Here is a 15,658-nt window from a genome sequence, read left to right as displayed (position 1 = left end):
TGACATTGTTGCTCTTGTGCGGCCGGCCAATCCGCGCACAGAACCGGTTCCGGTCCATGTGGTAGGTGATGCGCTGGGGATAGTCGATGTGCATTTGCCAGGACCGAATTTCGCCTTGGACGCCGCCGGCAATGGCTTGGCCTCGGACGAACGCGTCGAGGGCAGGCCACGGCGACGGCCCGTACTTGTACTCGGTCGGCGCCGAGCTTTTCGCCCGCGCGACGCTGCCTCGGCCGGTGTGGCGGCTCGTCGTCGGCGGATCGCACTGGAGCAGGCGCGCGCCGATGGCCGATGTCGGGCAAATGTACGAGGCCTCGAGAAAAGCCGCGTCCGGTACCTCGCCGGCCTCTTCGCATCGCGTGAGCACGCGGTCCGAGCCATACTTGGACGAGAGCCAGAGCCGGAACGCTCGGTTCCTAGCCTCCGCGTCAGTTGCATCGCACGCGACCGATGACGCACCGTGTGTAGACACCCGTGTCGATGAAAAGTTGTTTGGTGCCGTCCTTCTTCAGCACGTAGAACGGGTGCGACTCGTCCGAGAGGTACGTTTCGAGCATACGCTTGATAAACTAGACCACGTGGCGTCAATATATCCTGCTCGTCAATAATAGCATCGTACGTGGCCCGCATGAATATTGTTTTGGAAGAGCACGCTTTGGCCCGAATTGTCTTTGGGTGCGACGACCCAGTGGCGACTGAATTTGGCGGCCGACGACGACGCGAGGTCGACGATCGCATCGCGCTCGAGCCGCAGACCATAGTCTCGCTAGTCAAGGACACCTTGAACACAACGTGGTTGTAAAGACAACGTACGTAGAAGGCAAGTGCGAGCAGACGAAACAACGAGTCGAGGAGCGCGTCCGGCGCCGTCACAGTCGGGTTGTACGCCTTTGTGAATTCTACACGTGTCGATTTAGTACCGAGCAGAGCAGGTTTAGAGCGTACCAAGGTCAAAGTAGAGACGACACGGGTGGTTTTCTTGGATGATCTCGTACACGTGTCGGTGGTGCGGCGCTGTCGCGAGGTACTTCTCGCAGAAGAGTGCGGCGTCGGCGACGAGGAACCGGCGGCTTCCCGGCGTCTCGTACGAGTACAGCCGCGCCTAAATCGCATGTATAAAGGCATGTCGTGAGGTCGATGGTACGGTCGTGGTCGGGTGCGTGGCTCGGCAGGCGGCGAGAAACGCCATCGCGGGCTGCTGCAAGGCGAACGCCATGTAGGGTCGCGCGATGCCGTCGATCTGGCACTGCATCGAGTGCTCGATCCGGTACTCGAGCTCTCGCCCAAACGCATCGCCGAGCTGTGCGGTAAGCGGCGCCTGCGTCGGGCCGTAGAACGACGAGGCGTCCGTGGGCGCTCGCTTCTTGGCCAACCGCCGCTCCAGCGCCGTGCTGGCCCGGCGGCGCTCAAACGGAATCGCTGGCAGCTGCGTCTGTAGCGTCAAAAAGAACTTTTCGTGCGCGAGAATCTCGCTGCAGTGGAAGAGGAGCGGGTCGCGCTGGGCGAGCGTGGTCGCAATGACCCTACCGTCGATCGAGGTCAGAGCTGCCACGTGCATGGTGTCGTCGTACAGGGCGTCGCCGTCGCGCATCAACGAGACCATGCTCTCGATGGGAAGGCGCATCGACTTGCGCTTGTGCTGGAAGACGAGGCCATCGGTGCGTACGTCGACCGCCACGCGCCCGACCAGCTCGTCGCTGATGCGCAGTTCCAGCGAAAACATCGAATCGAATTTCGATGCAACCAATCAGCGGCCGGCATGAAATGCCGAAAATAAGGTGTCGGTGTTGGTCGATGTCTATTCGCACGCAAACATGCGCGCACGGCGTCGTGTCAGGCCCGTGAACGCCGTGGTCTTTCGATCTTGAATGACGTAAATCACACAGCATTTGTGGTTTGGTCCATTATATATTATCTATCGGCAGGCGGGCCCAGCACAGATCGAATGCACGTGCGATGGCCGGTTCAAGTTGCGTGCGATTAGAATGCCGAATTGAAACGCGGCCAAACCGTTGCAGCCATGGACGAGGCGTTGCACTTGCACCATGCGCGCGTCGTCGCGCAGTCGGACCTCTCCCGCCATTTGTACGACATGGTCCATCGTAGCCTCTTCGATTTAGTAATATCTCAGATACGATTGCGCTTGTAGCCACGATGCGCCGCCAACGCGGTCCGAGACACTGCTCAGCGACGCTGCCACGTATGTGGAAGCCATCGACGCGCTCTTCCGGGTCGGCAGCTCGCACCAGCACTTTGAGTGTACAACTGCATTCCGATAGCAACAACAGGATCTGGACTCGCATGTAGATCTCTTCTTCCTGTACGCCCAGAGCCACGGCGATGGCATTTCGCGCTCGGAGCTTCTCCAGCTGCTCCAAGAGCACTTGTCGCCTGCCGCGGTGGAGGCCGACGCACGCTTCTTTGAGAAGATCTACACGTATCTCAAGCGCCACTTTACGGCGCCAGTGCTATCGCTCGACGCGACGCTGGCGCTTCTGAACGCGCGGCCGCACATCCTCGCGTCCGTGTGCATTGACAAGGCGCAGCTCCACGCGCGGGTGCAGTCCAGTAACGCTCGCAACCAAGTCCCAAAAGAGTTGCTCGACGCATAATGCATTGTGTGTTTACGCCTAATAGATGTCTCGCTCCAGTTTGGTGCGGTCGAGGCGCTGGCGGGCACGCTTCTGCGCTGTCGCAAACTCGTCGACGTACGCCGCCTCCCGATGATACGGTGGCGGATCGGGATGCAGGACCTCGTCGGTCTCGTTGCCTCGGGTCGGTCTCGCATAGTCGGTCGAAAATGCGGACCGCGGCGCAACGCTCGGGCCGGGGCGGCTCCACATCTTGTACGCTACGATCGCGATCGCGAGCAGGACCAGTAGTGGGAACCGTCCAAGAACGCTGTCCCCAAACCACAAAGTCGAGTCTTTCGTAGCCTATGCATACAGCTTTGCAGGCGCCATCGATCTCGCGAAGGCCGTGTCTTACCTCATGGCGGTGCAGAGACGCTTGATAGGTGTGCACCGCGCGACCGGCGCTCGTGACGAGCAACGCGTCATCGTAAAACTCGCCATTGTAGACACTGGGGACGACCGAGACGTGCATCGCGGCAATCTCTACGGGACGCGTCGGTGTGGCGCCAAGAAGCGTCAGCGACGACGTTGTTTCGAATAGAAAGAGTGCGTCCTTGGACGCTGCGAGTAGAAAGCTCGGGGCGATCGCGCGAAGGCGCAGCGGGCCAGACGCCGACGTTCCGACCCGCGCGATCGCCCGACAGCTCCGCGTGCTGCCGTGGAAAACGTCAAACACAAGAATGTCGCCACTCGTTGTCGCTGCGTACAGGCGGCTCACCACCGATGCGTCAAAGGCAACGCTCGTGATTCGAAAGAGGCCCGCGTCGCACGAGTAGACGGACGATGGACCGTCGCCGAGCTTGAGCAAATGGTGCAAGTCGACGCGCGTCTCGCTGGCGACGGCAATGACGTGGCGATGCGGCAGGAGCGCGGCGATCGGCGCACTGGTTGGCATCGTTTTCAAGTAGCTTGCGTCCACAGGCAGCACGTGAAAGGTGCTTTCGGTGCCGGCGACGAGCAATTTCTGGCCCGGCGCCGACGCCAAGTGCAGCTGCTGCATCGCACCGTGCGTCGCCGTCGCCACGGTTGAGAGCCGCGTGATGTTGACGTGTGCGCTGCCCGAGTCACCCAATATGATTGCGACGCTAAACGTGCTGAGGGATTGGTTGCTGAGGAATGCGTAGAGCAACATCGGGCTCGCATCCGAGTCGACGGTGGCTGCCGTGACAACGACGTTTGGCGCCTCGGGCAGCATGACACTTGCCACGGGTTGTCCGCCCGGCAAGTGCGAGACACCGAGCACACCATTGTCCGTGAGAGTAAGCAATAGCAGCGTCGATCGGTGGAGCTCGACCACGCGGTGCGAATGCAACAAGACCGGCGCCGATGGCAAAATCAAGAGTGGGCGCTCCACGAGCAAGCCAACGCTTGGCTCCGTCGACGGCGCCATCGCTTCACAGCTGCCGGGCGCCTTAAGACGTGCCAAGACCGCTTGCAGCTCGGCTTGCACGTGCGGTAGAAGCGTCGCGTCGCTCGTCAGCGCCCGCCGCAGGCCGTGAAGCAGTGTGAGCTTTTGCTGCTGGCTCGCAAGCTGCGCATCGGTGCGTGCGAGCTCTTCTAGAAGCGCACTGGTCGAGAGGCCGGGTGGCGCGGTTGCAGCAACCAGGACGCAGAGCGCCCACGCGACAGCGGCCCACATGCGTCCCGGGCCCATGGCGCGCGCCCCTTCAAGATCCAAACTGCTTCGTTACAAAGCTGAGACAATCCGAGCATGCAGCAGCACCATGCGCCAGGTCCATGTAGCTCTCCATGACGACGACGGCCGCCGCACCGCCGCGTACAAGGGCTGGGTACCAGACGAGTACGTAGCGCGCAACCTCGTCGTTCAAGTACTTCTGTACTGGAACCTCTTGGGCACGACCGACTTGGCGGCGTGCTCGCTGCTGCCAGTGGCGCCCAACGTGCCGCCGGCGCCGATTCCTCTGACGACACCGCTGGCGCAAATCCCGACGTCCTGCTATTGCCTCGTCGTCGCGCCCGTGCTGGCCATGTCCCGGCGCGTGGCGTCGTCCGAAGCCGACGACGAACGGCGCGTCCGCATGCTCTTCCGCATTCATGCGCTCCAGAACCCATGGGGGCGGGACGGCACGTCAATCAATTGGCAGCAGTTCAAGGCCATGACGCGCTCGATCGCACCGACGCCCGGGCGGCAGACCCAGTGGGACACGGCGCAGATGGTCGCGTTCAAAACGCACGCTCTCCGCGGCGTCGGCCTCGACCTCGACCGGTTCCTGCACGCGTGGGCCTACCTCGGGCAGCACTACCCGCGCTTTGCTTTCCAGCCGTGCACGTCGCTGCAGCAAGTGTATTCGCTCATCGCCAACAACATGGGGCGGCCCAAGCTCGACAGCATCTTGGACCAGTGCGACGACCAGGCGTGGCTGCTTCGGCTCCACGCTGTGCGCAAGCTACTGCAGCGGTACGCCAAAGCCCTCCACTACCTCATCTCTGCCTTCGTGCCCACAATGGAGTCGCCCATCGACTTTGCGGCGCTTCAGGCGTTCTGGGCGGCGCTCCGCTTTGGCCAGCACTTTTTCGTCACGAGCGAAGAGGTGGCGGCGGCCTTTACGGTCGTCGCTGCTTCGTCCACGGCCATGCCCGTCGCCGATAGCGTACGTACCTTGCTGCACTTGGTGCTACTGGCATTGCCGCGGCTCTTGCCCGCGACGCTGCCGCTGGCCTCCAAAGTGAGCATGACAACCGCCCACAAGGACCTCGTCCGCACGCAAACGCTTGACGAGGCGTATCCGGCCGTCGTCGTCAAGCTGCTCGTACAGCATCTCGTCGATCGGTTGACGCCAGCCAACATTGCCGCGCTCTCGCAACGCGTCCACCACGCCATGGCCTTTCGCCGAGGGTCCCATGCGCTGCACCGCGCCTTCTTGTGCATGTGCCAGGCGGACGGCGACTGCGACTACATGGAAGAGGCGCGCCGGAGCTGGCTCCTGGAACGACAAACGAGCCAGCATGCGCTGGTCGAGAAGGCAGCGACTCTTCTGCATAGTGACGATGCATGCGAGAACCCTGCTGTTGACGCGCCGACCGCCGACTCGCTGGCGATGGCCGACGACTTGTACGCCAACATGCTTCCGCAGCTGGCCCGGGACGACGTCGACGCTGCTGTCGAGGCGTGGGCGGCGGCCACCGAGCTCTACGACGCGGCACTCACACGCGCAACGGCCAACGGCATGGACGAGATGCACGCGTCGCTTCTCTTCCGCTTTGGCGCCTCGCTGTCCGTGACGGCGTTTCAAATCGCCAAAGCCCATCCATCGAGGTATATACGCCTACGTTCTCATGGATGTCAGTGCCAGTTTTATACGTAGAGCAAGCTTGGCACTAGAGATTGCACACATGGCCTCCGCCAAACTCCATGCCTACTGGGCGTATCTCTGTCTCAAGTCACCCGACGACGACGACAAGGACGATGACCAAGACTGGATCTACCGCTGTGTGCTCGAATGGGCCAACGCCCTCGCGCTCACGGGCGACCTTCTCGTTTCGACCGCGCCGGACGCCGCCCTTGCAGCGCGCTTGGCGTCGGCGCAATCCGACCTCGGCGAGACGATCGAGCTCTGGAGCGTTCCCGACGACGCGTCTCGGGCCGTGGTCTATTACGAAGCCTGTCGACGCTACGAACTGGCGCTGACGATGCGTCCGTCCGCGATCGTGCACGATAGCTACGCCCATGCCAAGATGCAACTCGTGCTGGCATTGCCGCTAGGTACGTCGAAGCGAATGCGTCAGAGGGTACGACACGGAGGCTAGGATGCCTTGCCAGCCGCTGGATGGTGCCCGATTTGATAGACCAGCGCCAATTGTACCAACAACCCATGACCAGCGACCTCGAGGCGCTTGCCTTTGTGACGGAGGCCTTCAGCATTGAGAGCCCGTCGTCGGCTGGTGGTGGGTCGAGCGATCCAATACCATCTCTCACGGTACTGCGGTCTAGGCGGTTTGGAACCCCTGTACGTGGTTGTCGTCGACTGGATTGTTGCGACGTATGGCGGAGAGTGTCGCGGTCTCTCGCAGTCGAACGTCAACACGGTTAACGGACTCTGCGGCTGCCCGCCCGTGACTGCGAGTACGATGCACTGGCTCTGCGAGACGTTCAATGACACGCCGTCGTCGACATCGCTCTCGTCGACCGGGTTTCAAAAGTACTTGGCCTTTCTAGCGACCGCCAGTGCGTGCATCCGAGATTCCATGTATGTGGATGACGACGACGACGGTGTGTTGTAGGTCCACAGCAGTTCACCTCGACGATGCGACTCCTCGCGTCCCACTACCAGCACCACAAGGCGCCTCTGGTGCGCTTCCAGTCGTTTGGCCACGAGAACCTTACGTGTGCGTAGCCGACTCCAGCCCCGCTGGACATGTCCTTGCCGGCGTCGGCCCCGATGTATGCAACGCATGTCACGGCGAACGTTGCTCGCGCGTTCCTCGTGCTAAGCCTCTCGAGCCCACCTCGCGTCGAGCGCTGCATATATGCGCCAATGGCCGACGACTCGGTGCCCGACCAAATCGCTCGCTTCTGCGCGCCACCCGCCGCGCTTGTCGGCGGCTCGCGCTGCGTCGACACGGTCCTCACAGGTACCTCGAGCATTGTTTGCATTCAACTATATCTCGCGTACACGGGTCTAGATGCGACGGGCGCCGCCATCTACGTGTCCTCGCTCGTCATCGACGACGACGCGTCGACAGCGTATGCGCTCGTGTCTTCGCATCCGTACTTTTACCTCTTCCACACGATCCTGCGCGCGGTGGCCGCCACCCCGATGCTGCCCGAGATGGCGCTTCGGGCGTTCTTGGCCGAGACTCCGTCGTCGGCAGCCGAGTTCCTCGACGCCAGCATCGGTCCGATCCCACAGCCAGCGTCCTTTCTAGCGTCCCAAGTCGATTTTGGTGTGCTCTTCCAAGCGCTCAGCGTCAACCACATCCTCTTGGTGCGTCAATTCCTACCGCGCTGAAGTGCGACGGCGAGTAGGTTGTGCTCTACGTCCTCTCGGAGCGCCACGTCATCGTCTGTTCGAGCAACCCGAGCCTCTTGACCCCGATCTGCGAGACGCTCCGCGCCCTCTTGAGCCCCTTTTCGTCCCAAGCCGTGTACATTCCCGTGCTGCCACACGTACGTTGACGTCATATTATATGACGTGGCACTCGGAGGGGCTTTTAGTCGCTGCTGGATTTTTTACACGCGCCCGTGCCGTACCTCATGGGCGTCGTCACATCCGAGTCGACAGACGCGACGCTGCGCGGTCTCGACGTGGTTGTCGTCAATGTCGATGTCGATGCGATTGCTGTGCCCCGGGGTCGCCACGCCTCCCTACCGACGTTCGTGCTATGCGACAGCATGGATCACTCACGTACACCGGTTGTGCATGTAGTGTGCCCCGGAAGCACCTCCAGCACATGGCGTCCAGCGTCCATACGATCGCAAATCACCACGGGCTACCGCTGCGTAAAGCCACGAGCCCAGATGATTGGCGCGAGGCCCTACTCCGGTACGGCCAAGCCGACGTGCCCCGGTCCATCGAGAGATCGGACGCCGCCTGGTCGGAGCTTCGAGCCGCGTTTACCGCCTTTCATTTGTCGTACGTCCTTTCTGCAAACACCGATGGTCCCATCGCAGTAGGCTCATCCAAGGGTACGAAGCCTATTGTCAGCCCGCGACGGCGAAGGACGACCGCGCGCGCTTTGACGCAGCGGGGTACCTCGAGGCCTTCCCGGACAAGCGCGGGTTTGCTGCACACTTCTTTTGTACGCAGGCCTTTGCGGCGTTTCTCTCATGCACCGCGGGGAGTGAGCCATAAGATGATGTTTGACTGTATTACACCACCTACTGCGTCTTGGCCTTGGCATCGAGCGCTTGGAGCTTGGACTTGAAGAGCGTCGGGAGGAGCGCGAGAAACTGCAAGCTGAAGAGAATGCAAAAGTTGACGACGTTGCTCGAACCAGCCTCGGCGGCGCTGTTGAGCGTCGCGCCCGTCGAGATGTGAATAAAGTTGGCCGGCATGAGCCCGAGAAAGGTCGCGAGCACGAAATGCCCGAACGGGACGTCGACGAGCGGCGACGCGACGTTGACAAACCAGTTGGGCAGAAGCGGCGTGAGGCGCAGGAAGAGGAGGTAGTACAAGAGGTTGCCGCGGTTCGAGGCAATCTAGTACGTCGCATGAGGACGCGAGATACATGTAGAGTTGGAGGTGCGACCTTGTCCTTGAAGTTGGCAATCATGGCCGGGAACGCGCGCTGCACGAGCGAGCGGCCAAGAAAGTGCGAGAGCAGAAAGCAGAGCGACGCGCCGGTCGTCGCGCAGAACGCGACGAGCAGCTGCGCAAAGCCGAACGGGTACAGCGCGCCCGAGAGGATGCTGAGGATGATCGGGCCGGGGATCGCGAACGTCTGCAGCGTCACGTACACGACGACGAAGCTCGCGAGCACAAAATTCGCGTGCGCCTCTTGGTACTGGCTCGCGCAGGCCCAGAGCGCCTGGACGGTCCCGAGCTTGTCGTCGCGGCCGCCCAGCCACGTGGGCAGCACGCCCTGAATGAGGAAGGCAAGAGACATGCCATGACAGGCCTCGATGTCGACGACGGGCGCGTTGCTGAAGAAGACGTAGACGCCGCTGGCCACGGCCGCGGCCAAGAGCACAAGCGCAGCAGTCGACATGGCCTCAGACGTAAAGTTGCGTGTGATAAGTCCATCTGGTGGTTATAACGGTTTCATCGCACGTCGCGTGTTAACTGGAAGATGCGTTGCCTGCTGCAACGCTGTCGCCTTGGGCTTTTGCGCGCAACGAGTGGCGTGATACTAATCGAGGTGTGCATGTGCGATGTTTTTGGACAAGTCGTGTGCAGGCTACGACGGGTGTAAGGCTGACTCGTGCATGCAGCATGATGCTTGCCTACATCAAGGTTGGCAGGAGTGTTATAACACAATTATTTCTGATTGGTCCAAATTGGATTTTCTGGGTTTGGCGCCATTGTCGCAGCAGACCATGCTTCTTCGCCGCTGCCAAGAGCTTGGCCTGCAATGAAGAGCCTTGTCCTGAAGCGCTGGACTCGACGTTGGCTCTCACAACTGCCGTACAGCGCAGTGTAGAAGCGTGCGCCGAGCCGACAGAGACGCTTCTGCAGCTGGAGTGAGCTGGAGTGCGTTTGTACGGTAAATCAACCCACCCAGAGCAGCTGGTCGCGGAGCGACAGCTCTTTTCGACCAAGCAACGCATGCTGCATTTCCCATTTCCCCCGTTCAAGACACAAGAAGAAAATGGCTTGCCAGTGCGGTCCGTCCTGCGCGTGCAACCCGTGCACGTGCGCCACCACGACGCCGTCGTGCCAGTGCGGCGACAACTGCACGTGCGGCCCGTCCTGCGCTTGCACGCCCACGTCGTGTGCGTGCTCGTCCGCCAAGGCCAACCCGAGCTGCTCCTGCAACCCGTGCCAGTGCGGCGACAACTGCCAATGCGGCAAGTAAACTCGTGCTAAAAAGCGCTGGCTTTAATGCATGCGTACACCACCATCGAGTGTCTCTTCTCTGCCGCCGTCTCCTTGGCTGCTACCTACTAGGATATGGACGACGCCCCTTGTTGCAGACAGTAGTCTGGAATTTGCACCTTGTAGCGCACGGCTTAAATGACCACAGTCATGCTGGGACGAAAAGGATATCGCAGAACGAAACGGAGTAGAACGAGCTTAGATCGATGATGCGTCAAGGCTCGCACATGCCTTGTCGATCGGATATACGCATAAGATGCGGAGCCGATGTTGGCGCATGGACGATTGATATTGGAGTGCATAGAACCGACAGTGAGAGAGCGCTCCGTGGCGGCGGTCTTTCCAAGGACAAGTGCCTGAACGAGTTGTCGACACGAGCAATGTCGGCGGGCTTGACCTTCAATGTAGATACTAAACCATCAAGGTGGCCGAGCTACAATAGTAACGTTAGCGCTTGCTTGCCTCAATGGCGTTTGCGCATAGAGGCCGGAGAGGTCAAGACAGTCGCTCCGAAGTCGAGGGATGGACGAGAAGTGCTGCCACTGCCTCGGGGAAGGAGCAGCGGACTCCTAATAAGCGGGAATCGACATGGAAGGGAATATGTAGGTGTCGCGACGTTGCCCAAGCAAAGCAACGTGCGTGTAGGATGATGGCATTCTGCGCATTTGTAGGATCCAGAGAGAGACTTGCTGGTGCATTAAACTCGTGGGCGGTTTGAAGAGCTCGCGTGGCGCTGTGTGACTGTGGTTCGGACGTCGTGCATGCATTTGCCAACACCCGAATGATCAAGCTGCATGGCCAAGGACGACTTAACATTGTAAGCGCTATCCTTTTCGGAGAGATTTACAGTCAAAAATGAAAAGCGTGCGTTGGCGAAGAAATCAAAACAGTTCAAGCAGGCCATAGTACCCACGACACAACAGTACTAGTTACCTTGTAGCTTCACGGGCCTTGTAGCTTCACGGGTGTAGAGCTCCGGACATGGCGTCGTGGCTCTGATCCCGGCAAGCTCCATCTTGGAGTTACATCGGCTTTCGCGCTGATTAGAGAGGCTTCCTTGGACACGTCCGCGGAGGATCGGGCGTGGCATGACGCTAATGCTGATCGGATTGGATCGACGTGGTTGGTGGCGAATTGCCTCGGGTTACAAAGGCAGTGAGCGGTAGCCCTTGCGACCAATTGCGATAATTACATATATTGTCTTTTCTAGCATGCACAAGTGTGTCCTGCGCTGTATCTGCAGGCATGTTCGAGGCGCTTGACGAAACCTTGCGATCGGGTCGTTTGGCCCATGTGATGCGCCAGCCGGTATTAACCGGATCCATCCCACAGTCACCTCGCATGTTGCCCGTATCGTCAGTCCCGGTGGGGGCACCCATCTAGAAATGACTTCATTCGCTCGCCAGCAAGGGAAGAGATGCAATCTCGTACACCGTCTTGACCCGGTACTCTTTGTGATTTTCTTGCCTTTGAAATGAATCGTCATCGTTATGGCGTCTGCTGCGAGCGTTGTCGAGCACATTAGCACCCCACATTTTTATGGGGGCCCTACCAAACGGTAGGGGGACCTCCATTGTCCGGATACGCCAGGTTGAATCTGGGCGGAGGGCTGGGGGATGCCGGGTGTCCCTCGTTCTGATTGGCTAAAATCCCTTTTCATACCTGCTGGGATGTGAAAGCCGCCGGCCACAGCATTTGAGAATTCCCTCGGTATGTGGCGATCCACGGTCCCCCGCAGCTTGGCCCTGACGCGCGCCATGAGCGTGACCCGCCGGGTCCAAAAGCCGCTGCCGGAAGCATGGGCCAAGGCCGCGACGAAGGAGCTCAAGGGCAAGGACCCGATGGAGACGCTCCTCTGGAAGACGCCCGAGGGCATCAACATCAAGCCGCTGTACACCAAGGACGACATGGAGGTACGACACGACGATCGTAGCTTGCAACGACGATCACATGCATATGCAGGACTTGGATCCGGCGCAACTTCCCGGCGCCTTTCCCTTCACGCGTGGCCCATATGCGTCCATGTACACGGCCAAGCCCTGGACCGTGCGGCAGTACGCTGGTTTCAGTACCGCCGAGGAGTCGAACGCGTTCTACCACAAGAACTTGAAGGCAGGTCAGCAAGGTTTGTCGGTCGCCTTTGATCTGGCTACGCATCGTGGCTACGATTCGGACCACCCGCGCGTGCAGGGCGACGTCGGTATGGCCGGTGTCCCGATCGACTCGGTCGAAGACATGAAGATCTTGTTCAACGGCATCCCGCTCGACAAGATGTCCGTCTCGATGACCATGAACGGCGCTGCGTTGCCAATTCTGGCCATGTACATCGTGGCCGCGGAAGAGCAAGGCGTCGACCAGAAGCTTCTCGCCGGCACGATCCAAGTATGCATGCCTTGTCTCTCATGTCATGGTAGCTCATAATCTCTGGTTGTAGAACGATATCCTCAAAGAGTTCATGGTGCGTAACACGTTCATCTACCCGCCGCAGCCGTCGATGCGCATCATCCAAGTACACAGCTCTGTCCAATGGCGACGTGTCATCTCATCTGGTCGCAACACAGGATATCTTTGGCTACACGTCCGTGTACATGCCCAAGTACAACTCGATCTCGATTTCGGGCTACCACATGCAAGAAGCCGGCGCCGACGCCAAGCTCGAGTTGGCGTTTACGATTGCCGATGGTATCGAGTATGCGCGTGCTGCTGTCGCTGCTGGTCTCGACGTCGACATGGTCGCACCCCGTCTTTCGTTCTTCTTTGCGATTGGCATGAACTTCTACATGGAGGTACGCATGCTTTTATCGCGAAATGATGCTTATTCGACGACGTAGGTGGCCAAGCTCCGTGCGGCGCGCAAGCTGTGGGCCATTCTCGTGGAAGAAAAGTTCAAGCCCAAGAACCCCAAGAGTCTCTTGCTCCGCACGCATTGCCAAGTACGTTTTTGTATTCTGGTGTGGCTTTAGCAGCTCATTCGGCGTGTACAGACGTCCGGCTACTCGCTTACCGAACAAGACCCGTACAACAACATCATCCGCACGACCGTCGAAGCGATGGCTGCCGTCATGGGTGCGCTTCCTCGCCCAGTTTCGTCTGTGCTAACAGTGGTCGTTATTAGGTGGAACGCAAAGTCTGCACACGAACGCACTCGACGAAGCGCTCGGGTTGCCGACCGAGTTCAGTGCGCGTATGGCCCGTAACACGCAGCTCATCCTCCAGGAAGAGACGGGTATTCCCAAGGTCGCTGACCCGTGGGGCGGCTCGTATTTGATGGAGAACCTCACACAAGAGCTCGTCGACTCGGCGCTCGAGATCATCCAAGAGGTACCCTGCACGTTAGCTTCGTCGCTCATGCCATGAATGTAGGTCGAAGACTTGGGCGGTATGGCCAAGGCGATCGAGTCGGGCATGGCCAAGCTCCGCATCGAGGAGAGTGCGACAAAGAAGCAGGCGCGCGTCGACTCGCGCGAAGACGTCATTGTCGGTGTCAACAAGTATCGCCTCGCGAACGAGGACCGCGTCGACGTGCTTTCGATCGACAACAACAAAGTGCGCGAGTCGCAGATCAACCGGATCAACACGACCAAGGCGAACCGCAACGAAGCGGAGGCCCAAGAGTGCCTCAAGCGCCTCATCTACTCGGCCAAGCTCACCGAGTCGACGGGTCCCGGCCTGCACGAATACAATTTGCTCAAGCTCGCCGTCGCTGCCTCGCGCGCGCGGTGCACAGTCGGCGAAATCTCCGATGCTCTCGAGTCGGTCTGGGGTCGCCACGTGCCCAAGGTACGACTGCATTGATGAATTGGAGCAACAAGACTTACGCGATGTGATCTCGTAGAGCTCGGTCGTGCAGGGTGCGTACCGCGATACGTACATGGCCAGTGAAGCCGAAGCTGAGTACACGACGGTATTGGCCGAGGTGGATGCGTTTGCCGAAGACCAAGGTCGTCGGCCGCGTCTTCTTGTGGCCAAGATGGGCCAGGACGGACATGACCGTGGTGCCAAGGTGATTGCGTCGGGCTTCTCGGACCTTGGTTTCGATGTCGATGTCGGTCCTCTCTTCTCGGTACAAGGCTTCTATCAACCAATTCGTGCTAATATACCGATGCTCATGTAGACGCCGGAAGAAGTCGCGCGCCAAGCAATTGATTCGGATGTGCACTGTGTTGGTGTGAGCTCGCAGGCCGCTGGGCACAACACGCTCGTGCCGGCGCTCATGAAGGCACTCAAGGACCAAGGCGCAGAGCACATTTTGGTCATCTGCGGTGGCGTGATCCCGCCCAAGGACTATGATTTTTTGTACGAGCAAGGTGTCGGCGCCATCTTTGGGCCTGGCACGCGCCTCCCGACGGCCGCCAGCGACACGCTGAAAGCCATCTACAAGAAGCTGGCCCAAAACGCGGCGCAGGATTAGATATGCTGATGGTGCGCAATAATGTATCGATCTTGGTGTTTACTACGAACCTCCTCAACGACGACCCCTTCCCGTCTTTCCAGACAAGACGTCGCGAACCAGTGCGCAACGAGCCTGGAGCAGATCGAGGCGCTCTGGGTGTTTTGCCCCCGGAATTTGTGTCTAGTGCTCAAACATAAACAAAAAGTGCGTTCTGTGAGCTTGGAGCCAAGCCTGCAGGTTTGCAGACGCCATATCGATCTGGGCTCGCCGTCATGCGATCGATCGAGTTCATGGAGCTTTTCAACGCTTGTAATAAGCTCTGTGATACACCATTCTCTTGTTCCAGCGTATCATCACCACCTGAAACCACGGCAGAAGATTTGCGAGCCCTCCTACCATGGACGCGGCCAAGGTCTCGAGGTCGAGCGCGACGCTGCGATCCACGTGCACAGCTAGTAGCACCGTCAAGGTGTTTGCTCTGATTCTCGTCGTGACAGCCCTGGCGTTTGGTGTGCGCTCCGTCGTCATGGCCCACACCCACGTCATCACCGCGCTCACCGACTGGGTCGAAGTACGTACACCTTCCCGTGGCACTTGGACGAATCGAATCTTCGCGGTGTAGAGCCACCGCGACATCGGCGGCTTTGTCTGCGTCCTCGCACTCTGGATCTCGGTGCTCGCGGGCGTACCCTGCACGCTCCTCGAGACCTTTTCCGGCGTGTACTTTGGCTTTGGCTTCGCAATCCTCATCAACACGGCGGGCACGGTCCTCGGATCAGCGCTTGCGTTTGGCGTCGCGCGAGCATGCGGCGAGCGCCTCGGCGCCCACCTCATGGCCAAGTACCCACTCGTCCTTGCGCTGCACCACCTTTTCGAGTCCCGTGAGACCAACTACCGCCTTTTGTTCTGCATCCAGCTCGCGTACGTGCCGGTGACGCTCAAGTGCTACAGCCTCAGCGTCCTCGGTGTCCCTTTTGGACCCTTCCTGCTCTCCAATTTCGTGTGCGGTCTCCCGCTGGGTGTGTTCTGGGCCTACGTCGGCAGTGTCTCTGGCAACATCAAAGACGTCCTGGCCGGCGATGGCTCCCTGTCCACCGATCACATCGTTGTTCTGATCGTAAGCCTTGTCGGTAGCA

General features: G+C 59.8%; 8 protein-coding genes across 8 annotated transcripts in view; 5 read left to right on the top strand and 3 right to left on the bottom strand.

Moving 5' to 3' along the window:
• Positions 1–1,723, bottom strand: part of SPRG_22272 (hypothetical protein) — a gene marked incomplete at both ends in the record, with an annotated part of 1,974 nt that extends 251 nt beyond the window's left edge. Inside the window, 7 exons of the mRNA XM_012352728.1 lie at positions 45–416; positions 460–569; positions 620–766; positions 814–899; positions 946–1,102; positions 1,145–1,523; positions 1,572–1,723. Of these exons, the coding sequence (XP_012208118.1) occupies positions 45–416; positions 460–569; positions 620–766; positions 814–899; positions 946–1,102; positions 1,145–1,523; positions 1,572–1,723 (1,403 nt within the window). The remainder of the gene's footprint in view (positions 1–44; positions 417–459; positions 570–619; positions 767–813; positions 900–945; positions 1,103–1,144; positions 1,524–1,571) is intronic.
• A 274-nt stretch (positions 1,724–1,997) lies between these two features.
• Positions 1,998–2,646, top strand: SPRG_11038 (hypothetical protein). The gene is made up of 3 exons (XM_012352700.1): positions 1,998–2,085; positions 2,150–2,259; positions 2,308–2,646. The coding sequence occupies exons 1-3, from the start codon at positions 2,021–2,023 to the stop codon at positions 2,610–2,612; spliced, it is 480 nt and encodes a 159-aa protein (XP_012208090.1). The 5' UTR covers positions 1,998–2,020; the 3' UTR covers positions 2,613–2,646.
• Positions 2,579–4,310, bottom strand: SPRG_11037 (hypothetical protein). Its single transcript, XM_012352699.1, has 2 exons — positions 2,989–4,310; positions 2,579–2,936 (listed from the first exon to the last, which is right to left on the bottom strand). Exons 1-2 carry the CDS (start codon positions 4,285–4,287, stop codon positions 2,631–2,633), a joined length of 1,605 nt encoding a protein of 534 aa, XP_012208089.1. The 5' UTR covers positions 4,288–4,310; the 3' UTR covers positions 2,579–2,630.
• A 47-nt stretch (positions 4,311–4,357) lies between these two features.
• Positions 4,358–6,988, top strand: SPRG_11036 (hypothetical protein; the record flags this gene model as incomplete). The annotated part of the gene is made up of 5 exons (XM_012352698.1): positions 4,358–5,910; positions 5,960–6,357; positions 6,402–6,539; positions 6,586–6,819; positions 6,876–6,988. The coding sequence occupies 5 exons, from the start codon at positions 4,358–4,360 to the stop codon at positions 6,986–6,988; spliced, it is 2,436 nt and encodes an 811-aa protein (XP_012208088.1).
• Positions 6,989–7,129: 141 nt separating this feature from the next.
• SPRG_11035 (hypothetical protein) lies at positions 7,130–8,469 on the top strand (the record flags this gene model as incomplete). The annotated part of the gene is made up of 6 exons (XM_012352697.1): positions 7,130–7,226; positions 7,278–7,579; positions 7,621–7,761; positions 7,810–7,967; positions 8,021–8,227; positions 8,269–8,469. The coding sequence occupies 6 exons, from the start codon at positions 7,130–7,132 to the stop codon at positions 8,444–8,446; spliced, it is 1,083 nt and encodes a 360-aa protein (XP_012208087.1). The 3' UTR covers positions 8,447–8,469.
• On the bottom strand, positions 8,437–9,327 carry SPRG_11034 (hypothetical protein). Its single transcript, XM_012352696.1, has 2 exons — positions 8,844–9,327; positions 8,437–8,793 (listed from the first exon to the last, which is right to left on the bottom strand). Exons 1-2 carry the CDS (start codon positions 9,300–9,302, stop codon positions 8,473–8,475), a joined length of 780 nt encoding a protein of 259 aa, XP_012208086.1. The 5' UTR covers positions 9,303–9,327; the 3' UTR covers positions 8,437–8,472.
• A 2,507-nt stretch (positions 9,328–11,834) lies between these two features.
• SPRG_11033 (methylmalonyl-CoA mutase) lies at positions 11,835–14,606 on the top strand. The gene is made up of 10 exons (XM_012352695.1): positions 11,835–12,042; positions 12,092–12,511; positions 12,564–12,638; positions 12,691–12,915; positions 12,961–13,062; positions 13,114–13,195; positions 13,245–13,450; positions 13,493–13,909; positions 13,965–14,192; positions 14,244–14,606. Exons 1-10 carry the CDS (start codon positions 11,842–11,844, stop codon positions 14,538–14,540), a joined length of 2,253 nt encoding a protein of 750 aa, XP_012208085.1. The 5' UTR covers positions 11,835–11,841; the 3' UTR covers positions 14,541–14,606.
• Positions 14,607–14,919: 313 nt separating this feature from the next.
• Positions 14,920–15,656, top strand: SPRG_11032 (hypothetical protein; the record flags this gene model as incomplete). The annotated part of the gene is made up of 3 exons (XM_012352694.1): positions 14,920–15,093; positions 15,145–15,588; positions 15,645–15,656. 3 exons carry the CDS (start codon positions 14,920–14,922, stop codon positions 15,654–15,656), a joined length of 630 nt encoding a protein of 209 aa, XP_012208084.1.
• Positions 15,657–15,658: the final 2 nt, after the last annotated feature.

The sequence above is a fragment of the Saprolegnia parasitica genome (assembly GCF_000151545.1).
Source record: "Saprolegnia parasitica CBS 223.65 unplaced genomic scaffold supercont2.105, whole genome shotgun sequence".
Lineage (NCBI taxonomy): Eukaryota > Oomycota > Saprolegniomycetes > Saprolegniales > Saprolegniaceae > Saprolegnia > Saprolegnia parasitica.
The sequence above is the reverse complement of the archived record's forward strand: the minus strand, read 5'-3'. Positions and strand labels throughout refer to the sequence as shown.

Bases quoted from the DNA above. Each gene is read 5' to 3' on its own strand.
- SPRG_11038 (XM_012352700.1), top strand. From the start codon at position 2,021: ATGGACGAGGCGTTGCACTTGCACCATGCGCGCGTCGTCGCGCAGTCG. The intron at 2,086-2,149 runs GTACGACATGGT...TTGCGCTTGTAG, and splicing joins TCGGACCTCTCCCGCCATTT to CCACGATGCGCCGCCAACGC. The intron at 2,260-2,307 runs GTACAACTGCAT...ACTCGCATGTAG, and splicing joins CTCGCACCAGCACTTTGAGT to ATCTCTTCTTCCTGTACGCC.
- SPRG_11037 (XM_012352699.1), bottom strand. From the start codon at position 4,287: ATGGGCCCGGGACGCATGTGGGCCGCTGTCGCGTGGGCGCTCTGCGTC. The intron at 2,937-2,988 runs GTAAGACACGGC...CTGTATGCATAG, and splicing joins CGTCTCTGCACCGCCATGAG to GCTACGAAAGACTCGACTTT.
- SPRG_11034 (XM_012352696.1), bottom strand. From the start codon at position 9,302: ATGTCGACTGCTGCGCTTGTGCTCTTGGCCGCGGCCGTGGCCAGCGGC. The intron at 8,794-8,843 runs GTCGCACCTCCA...GCGACGTACTAG, and splicing joins TTGCCAACTTCAAGGACAAG to ATTGCCTCGAACCGCGGCAA.
- SPRG_11033 (XM_012352695.1), top strand. From the start codon at position 11,842: ATGTGGCGATCCACGGTCCCCCGCAGCTTGGCCCTGACGCGCGCCATG. The intron at 12,512-12,563 runs GTATGCATGCCT...CTCTGGTTGTAG, and splicing joins TTCTCGCCGGCACGATCCAA to AACGATATCCTCAAAGAGTT. The intron at 12,916-12,960 runs GTACGCATGCTT...TCGACGACGTAG, and splicing joins GCATGAACTTCTACATGGAG to GTGGCCAAGCTCCGTGCGGC.